This window comes from Haemaphysalis longicornis, unplaced genomic scaffold, assembly GCF_048455015.1.
Source record: "Haemaphysalis longicornis isolate Haplotype H1 unplaced genomic scaffold, Haemaphysalis longicornis Haplotype H1 scaffold_2, whole genome shotgun sequence".
In the NCBI taxonomy this organism is placed as follows: Eukaryota; Metazoa; Arthropoda; class Arachnida; order Ixodida; family Ixodidae; genus Haemaphysalis; species Haemaphysalis longicornis.
The window spans coordinates 239,442,468-239,468,820 of record NW_027526295.1 but is presented as its reverse complement, the minus strand read 5'-3'; the positions used below and the strand labels follow the sequence as shown (position 1 = coordinate 239,468,820).

The following is a 26,353-nucleotide window of genomic DNA, read 5'->3' as shown; positions in this document are numbered from 1 at the left end:
CGAGTCAGTGCTGCAACTTGGGCGTGGTTTTTCCCGTCTCATGCGTATTTGTCTCGATTTGTTTTTCTGCAGTTTTTTTAGTTTTTATCAGTGTATGTCGTCATCAGCAAGGGACCTTTATTATGCTTTACTGAGCTTTATAAACAATTTACGTACGCTTAAAAATTAAAACAAGACATTTTATTGTTAATATTCACATAATTTGCGCACAGCATAGGGAAAGCATTTATATAATTTTTTTTTCTTTACTGAGTTCACCGCATTTGGCGCCTCAATCGTTACCGGCGAACCGGCGTCAGTAGTTTCCCGTCATTCATTGCGGTCCTTTCATACGATCGTTTCTACGGTCGGTCGGAATACCGGCAAAAAAATGTAAGTATTGTCTTGCTTCTTCAATTGTGTTGGTATTGACAGCGTTTTTGTTAAAAGCTAAGCTGTATCATGAAAGTTCATGCAAAGCGTATAAAACCGTCCTTACGTAGTTAGCGAAGTTGGTAATTGTAGGCGTCGAACTAGGCTTAGCACTGACGCTTTATGAATTACGCACTGTTTCGTGATAAGCGTGGTTATAGGCCGAAAACTGTAGCTTTTAGTATGCCCTATGTAGCCTAATACCGGCTTCATGAGTATCTAAGCTGTGTGTTCGCTTGTGGTGTTAAAAGTAATCTCCGAGTGTTGTAGGTCTACCTGTCATGTCTTTGTAAGCACTTAGGCCTAAGTGCCTCGCTGTTTCGAGCGCTAATGTTGAAACTGCGCACCAGGATCCGCGAGGCCAATGGTCATCTGTAACAATCTCGCTATTAGCAGCGAGTCGTATTCGTAATTTCGATATGCCACAGGCTGTGTTTTGCCTAGATTTTTTTTTTCTGGCTTTTTAATAAAAAGCTTACTGGAGAGTTTGTCTCGACTGCCGCGCATGTTCGCCACTTGTGTAACCTGGCTTGCGCGAAAAGAAACGTCTACTGTGTGGTGCAACCGTTGCAACTGCAAACGAATATTCAGGCTGCAAGAACTGAATGAATATGTATGGCAGCAAAAAAGGTTGCGCGGAGTATTGGTGTAGCTAGGCTGCTCTGGTTGATTCATTCGTTGTGATGCCCAGCATTTGCACACAGAGCATTCGTTGGTGCGAAGTGAGGACGTTACTTGCGTTTCGTGCTGCTTAACCGTGCGTGGTGTTCGTACGTAGCTGCAGAAGATGGATGGTGGAGGAATGCGCGGCAGGGGAGGCTACTCCCGAGGCATGACCCGAGGAGACTTCTCAAGGGGTCGCGGAGCGCCCACACGAGGCCGTGGCGGCCCTCCTGGGTAAGTGCCCTGCTTGACAGCCAAGACCGTTTGTGTGCATAAATAAGGAAGCTGTGCTTCGTTCAGCCATGCCGCGCCCAGTGGAATTTTGATGTTTCTGGTTGGGGTTACACAGTCACACCTTGAATGATGCTTAGCAAATTGTGCCTGTAATGCATGACTGCAGGGTGTCTAGCGACCGGGAAAACCGTGAAAAGTCAGGGAATTTTGAACCACCGGGAAAAGTCAGGGATTTGTCAGGGAATTTTTCAATAAAGTAGTACCAGTCAGGGAAAACCACTTCGGGGCCTGCCCACACTGTTTTAGAATAGGGGAAACCAGTGTTGGAGTCCCCCAAGAAGATACACGAACGCAACACGTTCGCGGGCGACGAAAGCGTGATCCGCATGAAACGTTTTCTCGGCACGGTGTGTGCCGAGCGGCAGGCGCCGGCAACATGGCGGCAGCACCGGTCGCAAAGTAGTGCGGTAGCTCCAACGGCCGCTTTTACCGCTTATTACAATCTTAAAATGCTACTCAAGGCACAAACGCACTTGTGCAGGAAAGGAGCCACCGCATGCACGAAATCGTCGACGAGGCAGTGAAAATACCGCGCACGAATCGCGTGCAGAAACTCGGCGTGCGGTTCACGCAGCTCGCAGCTGGTTTTAGGTTGCTGGGTGCACTTGCGCAGAGGGACGATAGGGGCTAGGGACGACACATCGTCCCTAGCCACCCTAGGGACGATGTGTGTGGTGCCCAAATCACACGCACAACGCGCTTTTTTTTTTTCAGCGAATTTTAAAAGGCAGCGCTTTTCGGGAGCTAATCTTGAAGGAACTTCTTTCCTATGACATCAGGAGCCAGAATTACATAATCAAAAAGGAACACGACATGGTTTAGCATGAACCGCATGCGGCGTTTTCTGCTCGCGAAAACGCGCCGCGCACGTCACAGGCGCGCTGACGCTGCCGCGGAACCACCCGCGCGCTGCGCGCAGTGCTGCCGGCGGCGGCAACAAGGCGGCGGCTTCGTCCGCGGAGCTCGAGCGACCGCTTCTAAGCGCTCTCTAAAATGCCGCACAAGGAACGCACGAAGTTGCTTGTGCGGTAAAGGAGCTTTTAACGTGGGCGAAAACGTTACTATAAAACATCATCCGCGCCGCTCGTGAAAGCGCCCATGCAATACCTGCCCGGGGTGGTAAGCCAAAGCATATCTGGCGGAGCCAGCCGGCTGTCTGCCGCCATGAGGCGCGCGGCTCCCCATTGGCGCAAGTCGTCAGGCTCCTCCCACTACCGCTCGCCACGCGCGTCATTTTCTGAACGAGGCAGAAGCTGCCGCGCGCGCGAATCGTCGACGCGGGCGTCAAAAAATCGCACGCGCAACGCCGACGCGCCCGAATCGCGTGTAAAAACGCACCATGCGGTTCACGTTGCATGTCGAGCCAGGGCAATCAAGAAAAAAAACCAAAAGGTACTCGCTGAAGCGCGACTTGAATCTTCTATCCCGCAAGACTGCCTGAAGCCGTAACTGAAGGCAAGCAAACCTCAAGCTGAACGAACTGAAGTTAATCAAAATGCAATTTGAGAATCGGGGCACTTGCAACAAATGTGTTTTTCCCTACTATAGAATGTGTTTGCTGTACGCTTTTTATATGCTTCACGGACCATTTCCATAGAATGGCGCCTGTTGTATAGGTCAGGGAATTTTGACTAAAATGGTCATGGAAAACATGGAAAAGTCAGGGAAATTGAATCAGGCAATTTGCTAGACACCCTGACTTGTACCATCCTGGTAGAGTTGATGTATTGCTTTCTACTGTTAAAGATCTGAAGCGTGCCATCAGTTGAGCACTGCTGACAGCGTGTGGCTTATAATCTGCTTTGGCGGGCTGTAATCGCATGGGTACAAACAGAATACTGCTGCGAAAGTGGGCAGCTTGTACTTTCGTTCAAAGTGCACGCCACGGATTGACTTTCTATAGCTGGTGGTGGTGCACTGTGTATTGGTCATCACTAGTTACAAATGTGTGCCAACAGGCTCTGAGCGAGACGGCTATTGAAAAACACGATAAACGCAGGCTTTTCAGCCTCAGTTTTGAAAGCTGGTCTCTTAGTTTACTGAGGCTGGCCTGCTTTTGCTTGTTATGCTGTTATGCTTTTTTTGACTGCCTTGAAGTGTGTTGGGCTTGTTTCAATAAGATGTGTGGAACCAGCAGACTTTCTTGCACCACACGTGCAGCCGTCTAGCTGATGCTTGCTTTATTAAGGGTGCCATCGATGCAGTGTGCAAACTTTGGGTGCGCTGTGTGGACATTCTTGCACGTCGGTGGGGTTCTGTCAGGAATTGCCGTTTCAGGTTTGCTAGCCAGGACAAGGAAAGAGTGTCGCTTGCAGGTCTAATTGGCCCTCCATACCGGTGTGGTTGGGATTTAGTTTAAAGATTTTGGAATTTAAAGATTTAATAGCTGTCTTCAGCTTTAGACAGCGTGTGACAGGAGTAGGATATATCCAGTACCCTGCTTTTATCATAACACGATGGCAACAATGCAGACATAACTGGCATCAGTCCGGATTTCTGTTTCGCTAGCTTCGTCCAAGTGTGACAATTGTTAGCCTGCAGTTATCGGATCTAAGCAGTTTGTAAAATTCTGGTTGGTGCTTCTCAGTCGAGACGGAAGTTACAAATGCTTGTGTAGATGTAGAATCTGGTTCATGCAGCTTTGAAAACAAATTTATTGTACACTGCATACCGGTTCAGGTCATCAAAGTTAGCTGGGTGGTTTCGGTATGGGCATGATTACATGGTGTGCTTCTGGGTGTGCGGAGCATTGAAGAACGCACAAAGAAAAGATTGTAACATGTCCGAAATGATGGGCTAAGGTTTACAGTTTACCTTTCAAGTAGCACAGGAAGGCTGGCTCTAGTAGGGAGACATAAAACTGCGATTCAAAGACAAGTGTACACGTTGAGCCTTTTAGAAACAAGAAGTGAGAAGGTTGCGCTACCAGTTGACTCGCGCGTTTTGTAATCCTGCAAGACAGGCGTCAATACACGGAACATGATGGAAGCATTTAATAAATTGTGCCCTCATTGCGCTTCCAAAGTTTGGGCTTGTGAATTGCTCAGTGCTTTTTTCGCTAAGTAATTTTATGCTTTCCCAAGTGCCCACAAGGTGTCACAGCATGAACTGAAAGCCACTTGTTCCGTTTGCATTTAAATGGCTCCTGATGGTACCTGTGGATAGACGGTTGCGTGCGATTCAGAGCTTGGTTATGTATTGGGGTGTGTAACATTGCAGTGGCAAGGTCTTTCCCTTACTTTTGTGGCTCTGTGTGCAGAGGCAGTATTGACCTTTTGAGGGAAGCATCAGAGCTATTTTATGGCTGTTCTGCATTGTTCAAAGCAACAGCTCACTTGTGTAGTCTGAGGTTATACTTTTATGCTTAATCTTTACGAGCTAAGCCTTTGGGAAGTGCAGATGCATGCTACACCCATGTCTTAGTGTACATGCATGTCCACGTCGTCCCTTAATTCAGCGACTAAGTTAAATATCTGAAGGCACAAATAAGATGTTTTGTGAAAGTGAAGCATTCAAAGATTTAGTAGTGATTCATTGGAGGCTGCAAACATCTCAGGTGCTCGGCAAAGGTGCGGAAACAGTTTCTGGAAATATTGTCTCAAAACAGTGGCAAGAATGGTGGGGAAAACCCCTTAGCCGCTGCAAAATGTAAGGTGGACTGTCTGTCTTTGCAAGGGCAGTGAGCCTGTGTGAAACGCATGCCTCTGCTTTTGAGAAATGTCACAACCATTTGGAGATACTTTGAAGTACTTTTTTTGTTGGGAGTGCATGGCAATAAGTATTGCCTGCACCCTTGTGGCAACTCCTGAGGAGTGGCGGAAAAGGGTGCCGAGTAACAGCAGCAGGTAGTGGAAGCAGGATGCCACTCCTCGCTGTGCCCCGGATGCCCGATCATATCTCCCCTTCAAGGTCTTCCTTCACTAGCGGGAGAGGAGGGGAGTGGGGGTACGCAGTGTCTCTGCAAATGCCACTTTGCAGTAAACTTCAAGCGGTTGGTTTGCTCTTTTTACAGGGTGTTCAGGGGAGGTCCTGGTGGTATGCGGGGGGGCATGGGTGGCCCACGAGGTGGTGGAGAATTTCAAGGACGGGCGGACTTTGCGCCACGAGGACGAGGTGACTTCGTACCCCGAGGGCGTGGTGACTTTGCGCCGCGTGGCCGGGGAGACTTCGCTCCACGAGGGGGCGGTGACTTCTCTACCCGAGGACGAGGCGGTGCTGGGGGCGAATTCGTGCCCCGAGGCCGCGGGTTCACAAGAGGTCGAGGTGGTGCTGACTTTGCACCCCGGGGCCGTGGAGACTTCGCACCACGGGGCCGGGGAGACTTTGCCCCCCGAGGCCGTGGCGACTTCACACCCCGTGGCCGGGGTGACTTTACGCCACGGGGCCGCGGAGACTTCACACCTCGAGGGCGGGGTGACTTCACACCTAGGGGAAGGGGCGACTTCTCTTCTCGAGGACGAGGCGACTTCAACGCTCCCCATGGCGGTGGGTACTTGCTTGCACTGCTCACGGCGTTTCATGCACATAACACAAGCATTGGCCTGAGCTCACCTTAGGGGCAGTTGGGCACCATTTTGAGAATCATAAACGGGACTACAGCATAACCTTGTTACAACAGAGCATGATAGGGATCACGATTTCAGTCTGCTGTAAAAGTGTAAACAATCTAAATACTGTTACCACAGACTTGGATTTGGAATGATGGATGTTGGAACAACCGTTAGGACTTTCAACTGTTAGAAACAAAAGTATGCCAGTCATTTTTCACGATTCAGTTACAACTGACACAGGTTGGTCTTTAGGGGTCACAAACCTTCAGGATGGCTTGGGTTTCGCGGCAGTTTCATCCTCCTGCGACTATGAAGCACATCATGAAATCACACTCATGAGTCTTCTCACCTTTGCTGTGCTCCTTTTGTATGGCACCCTCTACATCTTCTAATTCACTCGTACCGTAATTAGTACTCTTTCCCTTCTTCAACCTACACTTGTTTTTGTTGCCTCTGCATGAATATGCACGGAGTGCAAGCAAAGGTCTTTTTCTAAGCTTGGTGATTTAGACCTCTGTATTGTATGGGGGCTTATTGCGCTTACTGAACAGTGCTAGTTTTTGGCAAGCAAAAAGTAACAGATTCAGTTATTTTTATTTGTTTCAAATTGTTTTTGTTTGATCACCATGTAAATCAGAAACACAAACACTGCAACTGTATGAAATGAAAGGCTGTCTGCACTTAATTTAGAGGTGCAAAAATGGATTTGCTAACCTTTTAAACTAGTCTGTTATATCTGAAGGTATGTTGTAACAGAATTTGCAGTTTGCAAAATTTCATTAGTGGAACGATAGAAATATGAACCAAACATTGCAAATCTGTATGTTGTATCTGAATGTTGTAACAAAATTACACTATCTCTGGAAAGGGAACAGTGTAACAGGAGCAGGATGACCTTTACCGATGCTGCCGGTATAGCGCGTCACCTGCTTTCCAAAGGCAACGGTTGGGATGCTTAGTTCAGCTGCTCTTCCGCTATATGGCGCGCTCTGGTGGATGTCCTGCCTTATGTCATTGCTTGCGAGTTGCAAATTCTGCACCCACCTCTACGTTGCATGTTTGTCAGCTCTCCTGTTACTGTTTCATTCACAATTTAGCCGTGGCGGGGCGTTAGTTCCAAGGCCACTGGGAGTCTCGCTCAACTTGTTGATTCTTGCATACCTGCGGTGTTTTTCAAATGATAATTGATGAAGGCAGAACTGAAATAGTGGTAAGCACACGTTTATTGTCAGGTAGACAGATTGCAAACAAAATGGTTGTTTCGGATGCTACAGCACTTCCAATGCGAATGCTGAATAGAACGCCTCGGATACTGTGTTCTGCATTCACGAAAGGCTTTGTACCCTTGCAGCGTGACGCGGTTTGCTTCGGCCGCACGGGTAATAGTAGTAGCAGTACTTTTAATATGGAACAGGAGGACCCATGGTCCAAGTAGGTCAGCACGCAGAAGCCAGGGTTTCTGCCACCTGTGGCAGCACAAGTGGTTTTGCGGTTGCACAGGCGGGGGTTTATCAGCGACAGACCAAGACAGGCGGGCATAAAGAAAGGAGTGGCATTGGAGTGCTGTCTGGGGAATGCTAGACAAAATGTCAACGACCTTGCATAGTTTCTGCGAAGCGATGCTGCTGGCTAGCAGTCATGAAAGCATGCAGGAAGGCTAGCAAGCAGGGAAGTGTAGGAGAGAGCAAGAGGAGATTGGCTGTGTGGCCATTCTTCGCTCACGTGCTTGGCAATGTTAATATAGGCGGCATTGATTTTCACAGAAAGGTCTTGTTCAGCGGCATGGCGTCGACAACACAGGCACCTGTATGCTACATTCCCCTTTTTATTTATTTACGTTACCTTCAAGGCCATAAGGCATTGTAGAGGGGAGTGGTTTAGATACAATACAGTAATGACAAAAGCATTAAATGGCATTAAAAAGGTTACAAAAATGGCTTCTAAACATACACTTATAGCTGACGCATAATAAGGCAAGTAGAGAGATGACAAATTGGCTTCTAATTATGCAATGTTAGCTAATGCGCGATGAAGGGAAAGGGCAACAAAGGAACCTATAATTATACAATATTAGCTATAGCATGTTTGAATAACCCATGATCAATAATGGCAGCTGTTGTTGAAGGAAGGTGGTTCCATTCTACTGAAGTCCTGGGTATGAAGGACTGAAAAAATGCATTGGTTCTTGACGGTGCTATTCCAACTTTACTAACATGATCCAGACGAGACGAGATAAAATGGGGAGGCGAAATGAGCTGATGACGTAGGTGTGGGTGATGAAAAATTTTATGGAACGAACAGAGATGGAAAACTGCAGTGGCAAGATAACATTGGCAGTTGAAGGCTACTTTTCAGCAAAGATACGCTAGCAGTGCGATTATAATTGGAGAGAATGGGACGAAAAGAATTATTTTGTACCATTTCTAGCGATTGTGTTAAAGTAACGAAACTTGGATCCCACACTGATGTGGCATACTCGAGTTTTGGACGAAGTAGTGTTTTGTACATTAGTAATTTAAGGGATGAGGGGGCTCTTAAAAAGTTGCGTCGGAGCTATCCTAACGTGCGGTTAGCATGGGCAATTACATACTCTGGGTTATTGGTCCATGTTAAATCGGCTGAAATGTGAACACCCAGGTATTTGTAAAATGACACACGATCTAAACGGGAGTTATCAATAAAGTAGGTGGGGTAACTGGTGGGCGGTTATGGTGACGCGTAAGTGCTTACATTTGTTAGCGTTGAGTTTCTTGAGCCAAGTTTTACACCAGGAAGAAATAGCGTGAAGATCAGATTGCAAGGCGGTTGTGTCATTGTCGCACGCTATTTGTCGGTACCGTGGAGTGTACCCGAGGGCAGTGACTTGACAGCGGGACGTGTGGCCCCTCCTTCCCGCAGGTGGCTATGCTGGTGGACCACCCAGCCACGACATGGGCGGCGGACCGCCCATGCGAGGTGGGCCTGCCATGAGGGGCGACGGGCCAGGGCCGCGAGGCATGCCTCCTCGAGGTGGCATGGGTGCTGGGGGACCGCCCGCCAAGCGGGGCCGCTGGGAGGGACCCAACGCCGCCTCTTCCTACCAGGACTCCTACTACAACAACGGCGCCAGGTGGGTGGGGCCTGGGGGTGGCCGATGTAGTTCTCCTTTGAATCCTATATGGTGCAAAGGAACATTGCAGGTGAACTCGTACTCAACTTTGTGCATCATTTGTAAGAAATAGATGACTTGAGGGTTTTTTTTTAATTTTTTTACCACATGGCCCTTTTTTTTTTTTTTTTTTGCAACCGTGCTGCGCACTTTCAAATTTTATGCGGGTTTTAACGCCGCCTAGCGGACTGAATGCGAGTTATTTTTAAGCAACGAAAGTGTACCTCTCCATCAACTCGACAGATGGCACCAGGAGTTTTAAAAACTCCTGGTGCCTGCTGGTGGCCAGGAAAATCTGCGCTATATCTGGTCCTGCACTGAGTGGTTACGTTATAAATGGCATATACTGTATTTTGATTATAGCACTCCTGTGCCTGATGTGCGGTTGTTTGTGCCTTTTGCCGACTCTGCAGCCAAGACTACGGCAACAGTGGTGGCTATGATGAGGGCTATGGGGCAGCGCCAGTGAGCCGCAGCACCTACCAGGACCCCTATGCCGCACCTGCCGACATGATGGGCAACGGCTACCAGGCCCCCGGCGTCGGAGTGGGCGGCAACGCAGGTGGCTATGGGGATGCCTCGGGTGGCTACAACACCAACTATGCCAAACCGCCCATGGAGCGGGGAGGCGGCGACTTCCGGAGCAGTGCCCCTGGCGGCTACGCCCCTCCGCCCGTGGCTGCGGGAGGCTACGCCAGCAGCTACGACGGGGGTTATGGGGGCAGGCAGGACGGCTACGGAGGGGCACGGCCGGCAGCCGACAACTTCAGCGGCGGAGCAGGTAGGGCTCGCTCTTCTCTTCCCCTGGGGAGGGAGGGGGCAGGGTTTCTTGGCACTGGAGTTGCACGTGCCCCGTGGGCAAGGTGACTGAAAAGCACGAGCGGTCACAAGTTAGAGCATTGCCGAATGGCGTAAGAAGGTAGTTGCTGTAAACAGGCATGGATGTGGTAGAGGGAGTAGAATGGGATATACAAGAGCGAGCCAGCCAATCTGTGAGGGTAAAGAGCGCATTAACTACAAACGCCAATACTTGTGTTAATTCACTGTTAATTATTGCACATTGGTGTGTTTTCAGGGTGCATTGATTACCTGGGGTATTCATTGGTCAAGCTCACAAGGATGACTAGGTGGGCTAGTTGGTAGGGCATCTTGAAGGTGTATCAGTGCGCATAGGCGAGGACGCTCAATAAAGAAAAGACAGGACAAATGGCTGATTTTTACTTGTCTTGTCTTGAGTGTCCTCATATATGCGTACTGGTAACCTCTTCGAGATACTGGTCAAGTCTTGCTAACCTACCCCCGTTATGGACACTAAAAAATGGACAGTTTTGGCTACCTTTAGATTTGTGGACCTTGTATTGTTGACTCCCAATGCAGTCTCATAAATGCAAGTGCCAGGCCTTGATTTAGATCATTATGCAAGACGCCCAATTAACTCTTTCGGGACCGCTCCATAGGCGATCGATCACATATGATCGATGGTTTCGCGAGCCTGCAGAATACAAATTTTCGCTCTATGGAACACCTAGCGACATCTAGGAGATAGTTTGAAACCTGGAATTTTCTGTTCTGTGAAGTTCCTTTTTTTATCGCCAGGTGGCAACGCATCAGATATTTTATTCTGGCGGGCAGTGGTTTCGAATGTAAACAAACATGGCGTCATACTCGCGCAAGCGCGATAAGAAATCCGCCTCGTCTCGTCTCGCATATCTCTACCTTCTACTGTTGATTTTAACGATGAGAGTGGCAGTGAAGAGTCGGAATGCGGCTTTAGAGATCGGATTTCAGCTCGAGTGAGGTTTCGGGTGTCGATCAGCCTGGAACATCAAATCGCGCTCAAAGGTGGGTGTTCGTTTTAGTTTCAATTGGCTCTAGAGTAGGTTTGTGCGCTCGAAATATATTCTGGCTGGTTTATATTTGTTCGCTAGGGTGTTAACTACCTATGGTAGTGATCTCCTGCCACCAGCGCAGAAACAGGTCAAGTTTTCGCCGAGACGAGAGCCAGGCGTGTACCGGGGCGACGACGTAGCCAAAGCCTTAGTGCCAAAGAGATCACACACAAAACAAAAAACGAGTTACACCTAGCCGCATCAAACTTTCGCGATAAAGAAACAAAGCATTGTGTTGGATTTTGTATATCCTGAAATAATTTTATTCTTTATTAATGTTTTTATATTTGCGCTTTTTTCTACCTTTTTCTTTAGTTTTTTTACGAAGTTCTTACTTTCAGATTTTTTCATGGTTCTGTCGTCAGTGTTGAAGGAAAACTTGGTATTCTATGTCAAAGAACATATAATTAGCTGCATTTTGGTGTATGCTAAGGCAGGATGGTGCCTTTGCTTTATGTAATAAAAAAATTTGTACCGAGACCTCCCTTTTTCATCACTTTTTGCGGCGGTCCCGAAAGAGTTAAGAGTACACATCAAAACCCTACGGGTGAAAATGTATTCATATGTTTGACTAAGTGGTTCCCGTTTGGTATTTTTTTACTTTAATTCTCAAATAATTACAGGACTAATATTTAAGGAAACAGCAGGTTGCTCCTTATTCCCGTATATAGCCGTGGTTGTAAGTACAGTGGAACCCCGATGATACGTCAACCGGTCACCGCGGTCCCGGCAAACTCCCCATAGAAACAGTGCATTCAAGGGGCCCTGCAGCACTTGCCATCGACTACTCAGAATGTATTTTGGGGTAAAAGTCAATTGTCCCAGCAATCTGTTTCCGCAAGAATTACGAAAATCCGTTCACTATCACTGAAACTACGCGTGGTGAGAAATCGCGCATAATTGTTCCCTCTCAACTTGACCGCGGACAACGCGACGAAGGCTGTGCGCTCTCTCCCGGAGAGGGAGGCGGTGGTCTTCCGTGCCCTTCGATGTATCACAGGCCAGGGAGTTTTCTCCTTTGCTCCGCAATGTGGAGGGGTCTATTTTCGGTCTGGTGCTACAAAGAAAAAAGCAGGCATGGCTGCCTGCTCGCAAGTGCGCGCTTGGGCTGGTAGGGCGTTTTTGAAGCAATAAACGTTTGTTGAGTGGTCTGGTGAAAGGGAAGTATTCAGCTCGTAACTCAAACTTTGCGTGCACTCAGAACACAAAAGAAACACCAAAACTGCACGTACAGGTTCAGGCATAGAAGAGGTTGGTACACAGCGCCTATAACGACAGATCGTCTCAGGAAATGCGAGAAATAAGCCGCGAAGTTGACCAGTGCCAGCCAATAAGACAGCCATGGCCTCGATGACATCGTTTAGGGCATGCCATTAGTGCATAATGAGGAAAATTGAAGAGCGCGCGGTTGGTTTTTCGTTGTTTTTAACCCTTTGAGGGTCGAATTTTTTTGCCAAATGCGACCCCCCATGGTCGATTTTTTTATTGCTGATTTAAATTGTTGGGATGAATATATTTCGAGAAAAATTATCGTAATTTTTTTAGGGTAACCATAAAGTGACAAAAAAATTGTTTGTTGAGTTTAATACATGTGGTTTATTCATGAGTAACACAAGAAAAATTCTAAATAAAAACGAGAGAGTAACAAGCCAGCACCTTTTGAGTGAATCAAAATCAGATAGACATCAGTTTTGCGGGCGCAAAAAGCGGGAAGCCCCCGGAGGGCGATACCAAAACCAGCCGCTGCGCCCGCTCGCGCGGGGCCGGATGCGTGATTGATAGACGGCACACCGCTCCTAAAAAATACAAAAAAAGGAGAAAAGAGCCTCATCAGTTTCGCAGGCGCCCTTGGACTGTGGCAGGCGCAACAAGTGAGAGGCGCCCAGTGGGCGTAAGGGGCCTTAGGTGGGCAATACCCAGTGTGCCCCCTCGTTACCAGATGTGCAAGCGATAGCTGGCGCGCCGCTGAAGTAAATCATAAAAAATAAAAAGGAGAGCCATCGGCACAAGAAAATAATTTGACTTATTTCCGCAGTGTGGCAGCACATGCCAAGCAAGAGAAATTGGCGAAAAAGGCGCGCTTTTTAAACATACAAGTGATGGCGTACATGTACGTTGTTGACCATTTTGAAGGTGTTTGCAGAGGACGTACATATACGTCCGTGACCCTGAAAGGGTTAACAGCAATTTGCGTGCTCACCACTTAGCGTGCACGTGTAATATTTGGCTTAGGTATTCCTGGCAGTGTAATCTAAACGTTGCGCAGGTTTACTTGCACTGCTCAGAGTGCTGCAGGGCCTTTTTAAAAACCACGATTACACAGTGCTTGGGTACACAGTCCGCTTCTTACAATGACCCTGGTGGGGATAAATTAGCATCCCCCCCCTCTTTTACACCGTTTTGCCATCTTGTCACAAAGGTTGACTTCTGCTTGCCAGCAAGCAAGCAGGCGGGTATTGCCAAGCTGAAGTTACTTCGGCAACCACACACGACAGAACGCCAACTGTGAGAAGTCCAGGTCATAGTCCAGGTGACCAATCAATCTAGTGCTAGGTGGTTTCAGTATTCTTCGATGCCCACTTTGACATGAACTAGTCTCAAAGGCCATCTCACTGTCTGCCATGGTGATTTTGCTTTTTCAGTATGTTCAACCCTCACGGGGCACGTGCACTGCAGGGCTAGTTTTTGAACATGTTTGTGCTGCATGAGCTGTGAGTTGTGATGAAATGGATTTATTCTAAAGCCACTAACAGTGCTTGTCCAGCTTTCGAGGACCGAAGCAGTAAGTAGCTACATAAGCACGTGGTCGAGCCGCCGTGTCTTGATCCTCGTGTAATGCGTGACCACCATATAGCTTTTGCTACCACAGCAGATGGTCTACGAAATGGGCAGAAGCTTATGCTTGCCCAGCAGGCTAGGGCTGGTGCTACAAAACACTGCAAAAAGACGTGTTGGCACACGCTACATGTGTAAAGTCTGCAAAAGACGAGCCTGCATTACAAAAGAAATGTAGCCTGACATTTCAATGGCATGCTATGCATGTCTCACTCAAGGCCAGTGTTGCGTTTAGTTTTTTTTTTTTTTTTTTGTCCCCTGGAAGGACACATTTATGGAGGCTATATGAGAGGCAAATGCTGTGCTAAATACTATATTCCCACGGATGCCCAACTTGATTGAGGCTGACATTGCAGTGGCGTGCTTTGCCCTGCTACTCTGAAAATACTCTTTGCTTTGCCAGCCTGTTTTTGCATAGTGTGCAGCAAAGCTGTGTCCTTATAAATTGGCGGTCCTGTCGGCTGCTCCAGCCTCATGTCGTCAGGGTGACATGCTGCCTGGGTAGTTCATACCGCTTGTCGGCCTTAAATGGGAAGGATTGGTCACTTCATTGGCCATAAGTCTAACCATAAGTCACTTCAATGGCCTTGGGAGCATTTATTTTTTTCTAGCTCCCTTCGACATCTCTGACCATATATGGCATTGTAGGCTGCCATTCTTTCCTCGGAACTGAATTGCTGAATTTTACAGCACATGCTGGTGCATGCCACTAGGTCTGAATGGGAACAGAAGTTCCAGATTTACCTAACTTAGAAACTGTGAAGAGAACCCCCTGGGTAATTCGTGGTTTCCAACAATCTCTCTTGCCTGACATGAGCCTAAGTGGCTATCCACAGGAGTTTTCTTTTCCAAGAGCCCTTGATTTAACTTGGCAACACGGCAGATTTTGCTCATGCTGTACCAGAGGTCTGTGACAAACATTGCAGTGCCTTACCACATATGTCAAAGATGTATTCACTGCGTGATAGTGGACTAGCTGTTACAGCTCTAGAAAAGTGCCATTGCTGCTTTCGGTGTCCCTTTAGGGAAGTGAATTTGACAGCTGGCAGACTTTTAAGAGGTCTAATTTCTGTCCACAACCTTTTTTGTAGCGTTGACTTTGGGCTTGCGAAGCTCTGAAGCTTACATGAAGCTCTACTGTAGTAAAGTTTGCACAATGTGTGCAGATGCACTCTGAGTAACACATCTTGTAGTGGCTGCCTCATTGAAGGTCAAGCCTGTTTATAAATTAAGCGCATATAACCATTGTGGCAGGTGTAATGTGCACTGCTGCTGCCTTGTAGCGGCAAGCGATCCTTGCCCGCGCGGCGCTTCGAGCGGTAGCCCAGCAGTGCCTACCTGACCCCCCTGAGTGGGCGGTGAGTGTGGAAGCGGCATAACCATCTCGGTGTCTATCGTTGCTTGCAGGTGGTCCCCGATCAGACGATCACTATGCCTCCTATGACAGCTATGGTGGCGCTGCGTATGGCCAGTCTCGGGATAGCTATGGAGGAGGAGGGGCAGGCCACTATTAGGCTTTGAGGCGAGGCAGGCAGGGCGAGGAGCGAGCCAGTTCGGTCTCGGGGAGAGCGAAAAGAAAGCAGCCCCACCACCGTGCGTGCCCGCAGCTGCCGCCACCATCCATCTTCACCTTACCATCTTCTCGGCCTTGCGTGTTGCTGCAAAGACTTAAGGGACACACAAGCGCGGCACTCCGCGGCTGATTTGTTATTGTTTTTTTTACTCCCCCACTTACAAGGAACACCACCATGTAGACCATTGTGATTTGTAATTTACTTTCATTTCTCATTTTTATTGCATGCGCCCCCCTTTTTTTTTCTTTCCATAGCATTGCTTGGTGGTTTGGACAGTCGCAGCCGTGCTGTAGGCACTCGCGGGACTTATTTGTCGTGTATACATACCCATGTGAGCCTGGCATTGTCCCAACAAACTTGGTGTTAGTGAGCGCTTCTGTTGTGAAACAGGCACGTGCTGCCTTTGTGTATGTACCCAGAGTGGTCCAGGCGGATCAAATGAAATAAAATGTCGAGTGGAACAACCCCTAGCCGCTGCCAAGTTTGATTACTAGGGTGCATGAGGTCCAGTGAGAGCCCCGAGGGGCACTGGGTGGGAGCTGCAAAGAAGCTCCAGTTCAAGAACATTGACAGAGTACCGCAGTAAGGCAGTTGCAAGCTTTCCAGCCGTCAGAGCTGCAGCTCTGCTACTGTAATGCCGTCGTCTTGCCTCACACATCTCTACACACCTCAAATTAAAGGATTCGAGCAATGGAACGAAGATCTATGAACCCCCTGTGAGAAGTTTCTTGGCGGCATACGTGTGCTTGAATGTTACAGCCGCACATTTTAGTTGGAGCTTCATGAAGCACTCCTTGGTGAACATTGCAGTGTGCTACCTCAACAAACTTACTAATGTACTGTGTAACGTTGAAGGTACGTCTGTCTGAGAACAAGCTGGCCTGTATCGGCAATTTGTGGTGCTGGCTAGGTTGGCAGCAGTAGTAGTCTAATAGAAACTGAATTGTGGAGAAATGTGCATTGTCATCTCGTGAATTTTTCCAAGTGCCGATTTGCAAATTGAAGGAGCTAGGTGCTAGAGCTTGTTTGACTTCTGAAAAGAACAACAAAGACAGGAAGGCAAAAAATACAAAAGACTCCACAACCCTCCAAATGGGCAGCTTAGGCAGAGCAGGTGATCACGGTTTCGGGTGTGTTCTATTGTGGTGTGCAATTTTAAGATATAAAGGTGGGCACGCGAACTACTGTCTGTCCCATCCACATTATTCACGACAGCCACCAGGAATATTTCTGGATTAATGCTGCAGCTAACAAAGATGGTGGTGTTTAGCTGTTCGTCACGCTCCTCTATTAATAAACTATGGATGTGCGCACCAATTTCGCACTTCATTGGAATAACTTTATCCTTGGTGGTATGGAGCGGCAGAACTCGCGTGTTCACCTTCGTAAGTCTTTCTGTCAGTTTAGCCGTAGTAAATGCTGCAAACACCCGTGTTGCTGCGCAAGTATTACAGCAAAGTTTTACTGTTGACAGTGGAACAGGAATGTAATCTCTGCAACTGTGTAGAACTCGCATTTCCTGCACTCTACAGAAATTCAATTAAGATGTCCTAAATGCCAAATGTGCCGCATCTTGCACCCACCCGTATTTACAATAAAAAAAAATCCGATTGATGAGAAAGGAACATTCAGAATTTTCATAGTCCAAGCAGTGAATGTGGGAGCCTAGAGCTACCTCCCTGTCAGAGTGCTGAGCCACTAACTGTAGCAAATACCAGTAGTCTTAAAGGACACCACTGGATAATGCTCAGCCAGATAGTATACCATCTTGTCATCCTTGGCTGTTGGTGTGTCCATTATGAGGCGTGTGATGAACAGCCACCATTTCGATTGCACCACTGTATCTAATACCCGCCGCGGTGGCTCAGTGGCTAAGGCGTTGCGCTGCTGAGCACGAGGTAGCGGGTTCGATTCCCGGCCGCGGCGGCCGCTTTTCTGATGGAGGCGAAAAGCAAAAACGCCCGTGTGTACGAGGTTTCGGCGCACGATAAAGATCCCCAGGTGGTCAAAATTAATCCGGAGCCCTCCACTACGGCGCGCCTCATCGCCTGCGTTGCGTCGGCGCGTTAAACCCCACAATCAATCAATCACTGTATCTAATACCTGTTCATTACTGCTATTGCAGCAATATACGAATCTCACATACAAAACTTCAAATGCCTTTTGCTCAGAGTGGAGTTGATCTCTGTCGGTTGTCAACAGCGCTAAAAAATTGTGACCCCTTACTTAACATATCTTAAGTGGCAACTAATTTTGTCGGCAAAACGTCTGCACAACCTGTAATCAATGTCATGCTGAGTTTAAATTACAGATATTATTTTTGGGTAATTGCTTTAACCCTTTAGTCCTGAATTTTTTCTATCAAAAAAAACTTTTTCTGTGGGTTTCCAATATTATTTGGGTTCTGTGAGCTTGCAAACAACAAATTTAGCTTGTAATGCAAGTAATTAGCGAGTTACAAACATGACATCGAATTAGGTCATCAGTTAGTTCAAATTTACAGCAAAGCACTTTCTTTGCTTGTTTTCCACAATTTGGATAGCAGTGAGTGCCACATACAAAAAATGGGGCTGGTAGTGCATTTTTAAATTTACACCCATTTCATCAAACGAGGGCTTTGGTCCTTAGGGTCACAGACGTCAGTTTGGCCTTCACTGCAATGCCTTCTTCTTTTTAGAGTTCAGCTTCAGCCAAAAATCAACAATGGTGGATCAACCGAACGAGGCACCCTAGAAGAACTATCTCCCAGAAAACTAGCTGTTTTGGTTTTGTTCCCAAAGTGCTAGAAGTCTTTTCGTTCATGTCCTAAATGTATAGTGCCAGGGCTGACATCAAGACAAAGCCGAAGGATTTGAAAATTAGAAATTGAAAGGCATTTAAATAGAATGCTTTAAAGATTGTGGTGCAACATAATGTATACTGTTTAGTCACTTACATTTGCTTCAAAGGCTAATGGAAACAGCTATCAGCTATACTCTGGCAAATTCAGACCATCTTTTGTAGGGGACAAGGTGGAAGAAAAGAGATGAGATGAGCAGCTGTAGATTGTAATATACAAAACATCATTTGACGTTGAACAGTGCCGAAAGATTGTGAATGGTCTGTGTCAGCTAAACAATAAATTCTGTGGCATTCAGTGTCCCATATCTGGTAGTGCCTAGGTGATGCTGTCTATGCACAGCATAGAGTTTCATACTAATATATACTAGAGGGAAATCTGGCGCCACTGTCTAGGGGAGCCGCAATTCGGCGAGTGTTCCGTCATGTACAGGGCAGGCACGTTCCACTTGCCCTAGGCATGGCCCATGAACAGGCTGAAAAGCTGGCTCTGGCTGCAAAAAAGCAACAATATTACTGTAGAAATTTCATCAAATTTGTTTTATTATAAAATTGAATCTCGGAAAAAGTTAATTTGTCAGTTATGTAGACGCTTCGTGCACGATGAACAAGGAAAAAATGTTACCTTTTTTGGTCATTTTGGCTTCGAGACAAAAAACCATATGGCTAGCTAAGCCAAGTAGGCGAGGAACGTCGCTAGCAGTAATAGCGCCGTCCACGGCGGCCCGCGACTGCGACAGATTTCCCTCTAGTATATATTATTAGTATGAAACTATGATGCTCAGCTCTTCAAAGTGATTGCTCGAGGCAACGTGAAAATGCCTAGAGTTTTGCAAGTGCAGTGCAAGCCATAAGTGGAATAACTGGCTTTATTGCCTGTGCATGGTGTGCGGATATCGGTAATCTCGAGTGTGGCGCTACTGCTAGCTTTGTTCAAAAATTTTCTCAAACGTCAAAGCATTTTGTTACCAAGATACCACTTTGCTAGGTGCTGGCACTGTGTAACCTTTTTGTGGCCGCTTCTATTTCTTACAATACTTAGCAATGCTACTAGCAGACTCGGCCTTGTAGTAGAACACTGGCAGCAAATGTTTTTGCACCCGTCTCTCCTTGTGGTTCTGCATGCAAGGCCTTCTTTCTCAACTCCTCCCCCACAGCTTTTGCAAGCTCGTACTATGGAGGGTCCGCACCGCCTGTGACGCCAATGGGTTACAACCAAGTATAGCACGCACAACCGTGATCTCGTAGGACAGACGAAGAGACCCAGCCAGTGCTGGTTGCTGTGCCCAAGCGCCTCGCCATTTAAAAAAAAAAAGATATGCCCCACATTGCATTGAAAGTTTACATAAAAGAGTTCTCATACGTGTACATGGCTGCGTGTCTTGATTTAGTGACGCCACATGCCATTTGTTCCTCTAGTCGGCAGGTACCCAGCAGATAGGCGCCAGGGCCGTGCTGGCTTGCCAAAAATATATTGCAGGTTTGTTTGTGTAACGGAGCTAGGCAGATAATGCTGAAGCTGTAGTATTGGGTTGCTGAAAAGAAATGGCAAATCCTTGCCTGGTCGTTTTATTGCAAACTGCATTTCAGGGTAGCAACTGCCAGCAAGACTTGCTGTTTAGCTAAAGAAGAGCATTGAAGGGGACCAGGACCTGCATTTTCTATATATTAAATAAATCCTGTAGCCTATAGAAATTATACAGCGTATTTAAAGCGATAAAGCTAGGAAGACAACTAGTTGTGCTGGGTGTTTTGTTGCCTTTTCCACTTTGTCCCGTTAAATACGCTGTTTAATTTTTAAAAGCAGTTTGTCCGATGATGGACCACAGATCATTTTTGGTGCCTGCTATGACCACTATAACAGGAACTTGCAGCATAGCCCAGTTGTAATAGGAACTTTCAACATAGCAACATCGCCCAGTTTTACGCCTGCCAAACGTAGTTACTTCACAACATGAATGGAACCCTTTCGCATAACTGGCAACCTACATATGTGGCAGGATGTACTGTGAAGGCGAAAATTAGCTGCATTAGAATGGAGCAAACTAGAGCTGCAAGCATTGCAGTAGCCAGATGTGGTGGCAATGCAAACGTGTGTTGTTGCGCGAAACGCTGCTTTACCCATTCACAAAACCCTGGTGCTGAGAACGTGCATCCAGGCGCCGCACGCGAACTCTAGACCAACAAAGCTTGGTTCCATGATGCTGAAATGAAATGCATCCCAGGATGATAAGTATCACAGGTGGGTTAACAAAAGTTTCATTACATTGCCTATGTCTTTCGTACTGCCAGGCACTTGGCTCTCGCGAGAAAAGAAAATGAAAACGGCACACTTGCGACAACTTCGACATACGATATACAATATCCTCTCTGACTGTGCTGCCCTCGTGCCAGTAAACGCACAGCATCAATCGATGTACAAGAAACAAGGCAGCTGAGGCTGCTCGCATTTCTGCTGTATACTGCGCAAATAGTAGATTGCCACCAGTTGAAAGTGGCATCGTGGGAAATTTTAACTTTTAGAAAAAACAATTTATCGCGCATTTGACTACTTGCATGTGCACATGACAAGCTACATCTTTGTCTTGCCGAGCTATTATGCTCACAAATGTAATGCCAGTCACATTTGTATTGAACGTGCTTGCATGGGGCACCAAGTCCCACCATAACGTTTTTTTATTGCATTGATAGTTGAATATTGTTGAAGCTGCTAAAGATTAGTGGAATTTCTATTGGATTAGTTTGTCTAGGGCTACATTTTGCCAGCTGTGTAATATGCTTGCTTGCCTGCCTCCCCAGGTTGAAACCTCTTCAGCGAAGTTCTGCACTCTGGGCTCAATTATTGTAAGTGAACCCTCTTGTACATTTCCGATAGCTATACTAGCAGTAAACACTACAGCCGCTCAGGTGTGAACAGGAGGATCTTTGGTTGTTGGTATTTACTTTCAAGACAATTTGATCTAATTTGAGTGCTCCTGTGTGGAGGACTTGGTGCCTGTAGGGCAGCTAGGCAAAATTTCCCAGGCATGAGTGCAGTTAAGACCATGGCTGTATTTGGAAGTCTATGTAATGCTGCTGTTTTCTTTTTACTACTGCATCTATTGCTATAAAATGCTGCATTTCCTTTAGTAATAGTAGTGTCAGAAGTTCCTTTGAGAAAGTATCTAGGTACGTCATAAAAGGAGACATCAAATCTGCTTACATTTGAAGTAAAAAAAAGCAAATTATCAATTTTCTCTAAAAAATTTATTGCAGTCCTTCACAGTAATTCGTGATTGACAATGCTTCTTTAAAGGTGTGCGATTTTTCAAAGGCCCGTCATAAATGCTGAAGCTTCCATAAATCCACATTACTGACTTTGCGGAAAGATATTGCAGCAAGAGTCCACATTTGTCGTGATTACAAAGTTGAGGAAAGTGAAGGCCACAGTTTGTTTAAAAAAAAAAAAATTGCAAAAGAGTGCATGAAAACATCAGAATTTGCATAATGGCACATGCACAAAGGCACCTGCAAGAAATGCAACACTGAGGATACCACAGTAAAAGGGTCACTACTAGTGAGTCTTATCGGAGTATACAGGGGAAGAGGAGGTAGGAGTAGCTGATTTTTGTACATCAAAGGCATCTTACAGGACAAAAACCGTGAAATAATTTCAAAGATGTATGATGTAGTAGTAAGCAAGGTCATGGCAAAGTTATCTCTCTCTGTAGCACAGTGGCAATCTAAAGGGGAAAAAAAAGCCATAAAGTTACTTGAAAACCTGGCACTGCGCCATCACTCATTGTTGTTCATGGCGGTCGTGCCTTATGCACTGTGGCTGTAAATGTCGTACATTCTTTTTATTTTTGTGGCTGAATTGGCTTCCAAGCACTTTGCATGGCATGCAATGAGTAGCTACAATAAGGCTGATAACGCAGTACAGCTCGAGCTGTTTGACATGAGCCCCGATCAGCTAAGGTGGTGCATTGGGGTTTGTTTTATCTGCTGATACATGGGTCACCACTGTGCATTGTGCACTGTACAAATATTTTGCAACTCTTAGTTGCCCAACCACAGGTAACATTGTGCTGACGACAATCAGCGTTGCGAGGTGGTTAATACTGCTCACGTGCAAACATTGTCGATACAACCATTTCTAAATTATTTCTTTTCCTTTCTCCTTGCTGTTGTTCGAGAGAGACCTACTTATGCAGCTTCCTTATTGCTAACTTGCTTTTCTTAAGATTATTGATGTATTATTTGAACATTGTGCAAAGCTTTTGCCGATCATAGCATTGAATGTTTTGTCTATCATTGCGCCGTTATGAACGTCTGGTCAATCGGGTTGTGTTCAAGAGCCAATGGACCTTTTTCCAGTAGTGATCTGCGCATGTGGGGGCTGCTGGTCTGCCATTCTTGGCAGACGCCTCCAGCAAAATAAACAAAAGGGTGACCCTCAGCTTTCTGCTTAGGGAGCGGCTATACTGTCTAGCGCTGAATGTTTAATTTTTTCTCTTTCGACAGCTCGTGGTGGGTTCGTACATTCACACAAAAAAGGCTTTTTAAGGAAAGGGGCTCAGACGTTCGAGGCTGGCCATGCTACAAGCACATGGATGCCAGTGAGGCAGTAACGAAAAAGAAAAAGAAAGGTAAAAAATCCGCAGCGGCGCTTCGACCACTGCAGATTAGTCACGGAAACGTGCGCCTGCTACCATGACATTCATGTGAAAGGTACAGGTGATGGGTGGGTGTAGGAGGGACTGCAGGACCAGGATATTTTGTGCACGGGTCCTCAGAAAGCACGACTTTTTGGGGGGCGTGCCTTACTGCCACTTTTAGTTTGTCGTGGCGGCCGCTAGGAGCACTGTTTCTGGAAAAAGGTTCATTGGGTATTGCTCTTTTAATATTTTCTTACCCCCATTGTCATTATCAACAGCAGCCTGTTTAAGTCCGTTTTGCTCTTTTTAATTTTTTTGAAGCCATGAACCAACTCTCCCAACAAAGCATTCTATGAAAACGAAACAGGGCTGTTATTTTGAAATCAGGATAAACACAAGCGTGCGCAAGATTTCATTGTCTTGATGGTGTTAAATTGGTGTAATGGCCCTACGTATGCCTGGTAGTGGGCACTTGGCTTACTGGAAGAAATAAAAAGTGCTTTCTGAAAATTGGTAAATCCAAAGAGGGGTTTTGGTGGAAATTTTTTTAGTTTTGATACTTGCACTCCCCTTTTAACCGAACAGGACATGGTGTTGCAATTTTGCTTGTGGCTAAGGCATTATGCTGCTGGGCACAACGTAGCAGGTGTGATACGAGAGCAAAAAATAATTTTAGGGGGTGGTGTTAACACGCCAAAGCAACACCTGAGCTGTGAGGCGCACCATAGTGGAGAGCTCTGGATTAATTTTGATCACCTGGGGGCGTGTTGCAATCTTGACGCACGGGTGTTTTCGTTTTTCATTGCCATCTGAAAAGCGCTGGGTACCTCACTCATGTCCTTGGGCTTACCAGCACAATGCCTTAGCCTCTGAGCCACCGTGGCGGTTGATACCAGGGTTCCCGGTTGGGGACTGTGTATCTGATCATAGTTGAAATACAGGAACGCCTATAAATGTCTGTCTGCACTGCAACCCCACGTTACATTAAGTAATTTGTAGCTTTCCATAAAGGCACATCTCGCTGTCCGAATGTAGACGTACAGGTTAAGTGTGTAAGCTTCTAGCCTGTCAACCAGTTTACTAAAGATGACCGCACTCTCGCATCAAAATGTGCGTGACATTGCACTGATGCCAAGAAATGGAGTTTCTTATGCAAAAAAAAAAAAAGATGTCCAAGTTCGATTTATTTACTTTACTGCTTCAGGATGCAGAATTTGTCACTGGGTGTCGGTAGCATCATATTCTGTTTTAGCAAAAGATCCTCCCCCGTTTCCTTTGAAGGGTGAATTGTTTTTGCAACCTTTTTCCTCCCTTCTTTCCTTTCCCTCACCCATAGGATTGTGAATATACTGAGCAGCCTGGACATGACTCCTTTGACTGCTTCCCAACAGCAAGCTATCTTGCTTACGTAAGTATTTGTTGTTGTGTGCCACAACATTAGTTCAGATTTATAGCTGGGTTCCACATCTGCCGTCAACTAATGTGCTGAAAAAGGTAGTTTTTGAGAAGTGCCACAATTTTCTGAGACACTTGTGGTTTTTGAGTGTCAAATCCACCGAACAACAACCCACATGTGGACAAAGCACTGTGCACAATCTTGTACACGATCAGGGGAGGTTTTTTTAATCAACGAAGGTAGGGGCAAAGGAGGGTGACAGGTGTCCCAGTGGGGCTCTTGAGTTGAAAGGAAACTAAATGCAATGGTGGGGTCCTAAAGTACAGTGAGCATTTTAAGTCCTAATCTGGTATCTAAAATTTCAGTTACGTTGCATACATAACTGACTTGGCTAAATTACATCTATATTGCATCAACCGAGCAGTACTCTGTTCACACTAAGGTAATGAAGAAAAAAATGTATGGTCTTGAAAAGCACTATCTGGACTCGTGTATTGAACTGAAACTGTTGCTGCAAAAGCAAGCTCCTTAGATGTGAAAAAGCTTGCAAGTGAGGAACATATCAGCAAGATTTATAATAAATGATCCACTGTGTCTTTTTTTTTTAAATATAAGAAAATGTAACTCTTTTCAGCTGTCCCTTGGAAACAATGTTTCTCGTGTGGTGACTCTTTCTCGTGACAGTAAGCTTGCATAACTTGGGTGTGTTTCGTGCGAGGAGCAATATTTATTCTCCAGGCTTTTATAATTCCTATCATATGGGGAGCCACATAGATGTGGCAACTATTATGTTGGTCAAGTAGTCCACACAGAGTATTCTAGGAGTTCAGTATATGCGCCCAAAGCGTCACGCTATCTTCTGTTGAACAGTGACCCGAAAGCTTTTGTTGTGGTTTGAATGTTTATATGTCAAATAGTCTGGCAGTAAGCACTGAGGCAGGAAGTGAGGAGATAAATGTTTTTGTTGCATACCATGCATTAAAACAAACATTCCAAGTTATAATATTGCATAACAAAATAGATGGGGCATTTTGGCAAAAACTTCCGCTGTCCCCAGAGTGACAGAGCAGAGAACGAATGAATTTGTAGGTAGCCGCAGTGGCACTGCCTTCGCTCCGCTGACAGCGTTGCTTGGGAGGCGTCAATTTGAAGCGCTCCTCTGCCACCTGCCCTTTGTGATGTGTTCATCGCCACATTTCTGTGCTGTAAAGCGCACAAAGCATGGTTTGCATGGAATACGAGATGTGTGTGACAAGCGCCATGCTGCAGACTTCTAAAGCCAGAGCAAGACATACGCTGCGATGGAGAGGGACAGATGCTTATGGATTCTGCAGATTATCCACATCTGTGCTATTAACTAGTGCGTTATTAGAAGCTTTAAGGTGTATGTTCCCACTGTAACTTGCCAGTACAAAAAACCTCTCAAGCAATGGATGCTCACTGTATTACCATTATCTCTGCTGATTCACGCCTAATACTGCGCAACACTTACTGGGGAATTAGGTCGATGTTAGGGACGTGCCGTGGATCTCAGCATTTCAAGCAAGCTTAACTCCCTTCATTGCCTTTATTCGGGAGTACAAGAATGCTCTAGCTGTCTTTGTAATGCTGGCTAGCCTCGTGACGTACAGCCAAGGAGTCTGGTATTTTCATATAACTTTGCCATGAAACAATTTTGTGGTGATCCGGTTTCTAGGTGTAAAGGCAGCCTTTCCCTATGAAGCAGCTAGGCCGCTTGTGACTCCATGAGCAGTGCATTAGTTTTCTGGTTTTTGTTTTCGCAGGTGCTTTTGTCGTCCATTTCGGTTTCGACATCTGCGGAAGACTGGTTCCCAGCAGCCTCTACTACACCGAGCATACACATGCAGTTCCTGCAAATAAAATATTGAATTTGAATTGCTTGCAGTTTGTGGTATGTTGCAGTGGGCCCTGTTTATGCATAACGCCAACGAAATGTCGTGCAGTACTGCCATTGTTGCTTAATAAGGTATAGTTTATTGAACTGGAATTTCTTGGAGTTTGTGGAGACCTGTTTTTGCGTATTGCCAATGAAATGTCACGCAGTACTGCTAATATTGCTCAATAAGGTGTAGTTTGGGGAAAATTGGTGTTCCATAC

At 46.2% G+C, this 26,353-nt stretch overlaps 1 protein-coding gene across 3 annotated transcripts; it reads left to right on the top strand.

Annotated features, from left to right (window-relative positions):
- Positions 1-232: 232 nt before the first annotated feature.
- On the top strand, positions 233-26,131 carry LOC144170226 (uncharacterized). 3 transcript variants are annotated; one of them, XR_013322578.1, is made up of 9 exons: positions 233-372; positions 1,190-1,308; positions 5,381-5,853; positions 8,817-9,027; positions 9,480-9,847; positions 19,360-20,444; positions 21,002-21,046; positions 24,176-24,247; positions 26,020-26,131. XR_013322578.1 is itself a non-coding variant. In XM_077699875.1 (6 exons), the coding sequence occupies exons 2-6, from the start codon at positions 1,199-1,201 to the stop codon at positions 15,302-15,304; spliced, it is 1,269 nt and encodes a 422-aa protein (XP_077556001.1). In that variant the 5' UTR covers positions 234-372; positions 1,190-1,198; the 3' UTR covers positions 15,305-15,834. The 3 variants fall into 3 exon arrangements, 1 of the variants encoding a protein (XP_077556001.1); XR_013322579.1 differs by lacking the exon at positions 19,360-20,444; XM_077699875.1 differs by lacking the exons at positions 19,360-20,444; positions 21,002-21,046; positions 24,176-24,247; positions 26,020-26,131 and adding an exon at positions 15,198-15,834 and having other exon boundaries at positions 234-372.
- Positions 26,132-26,353: the final 222 nt, after the last annotated feature.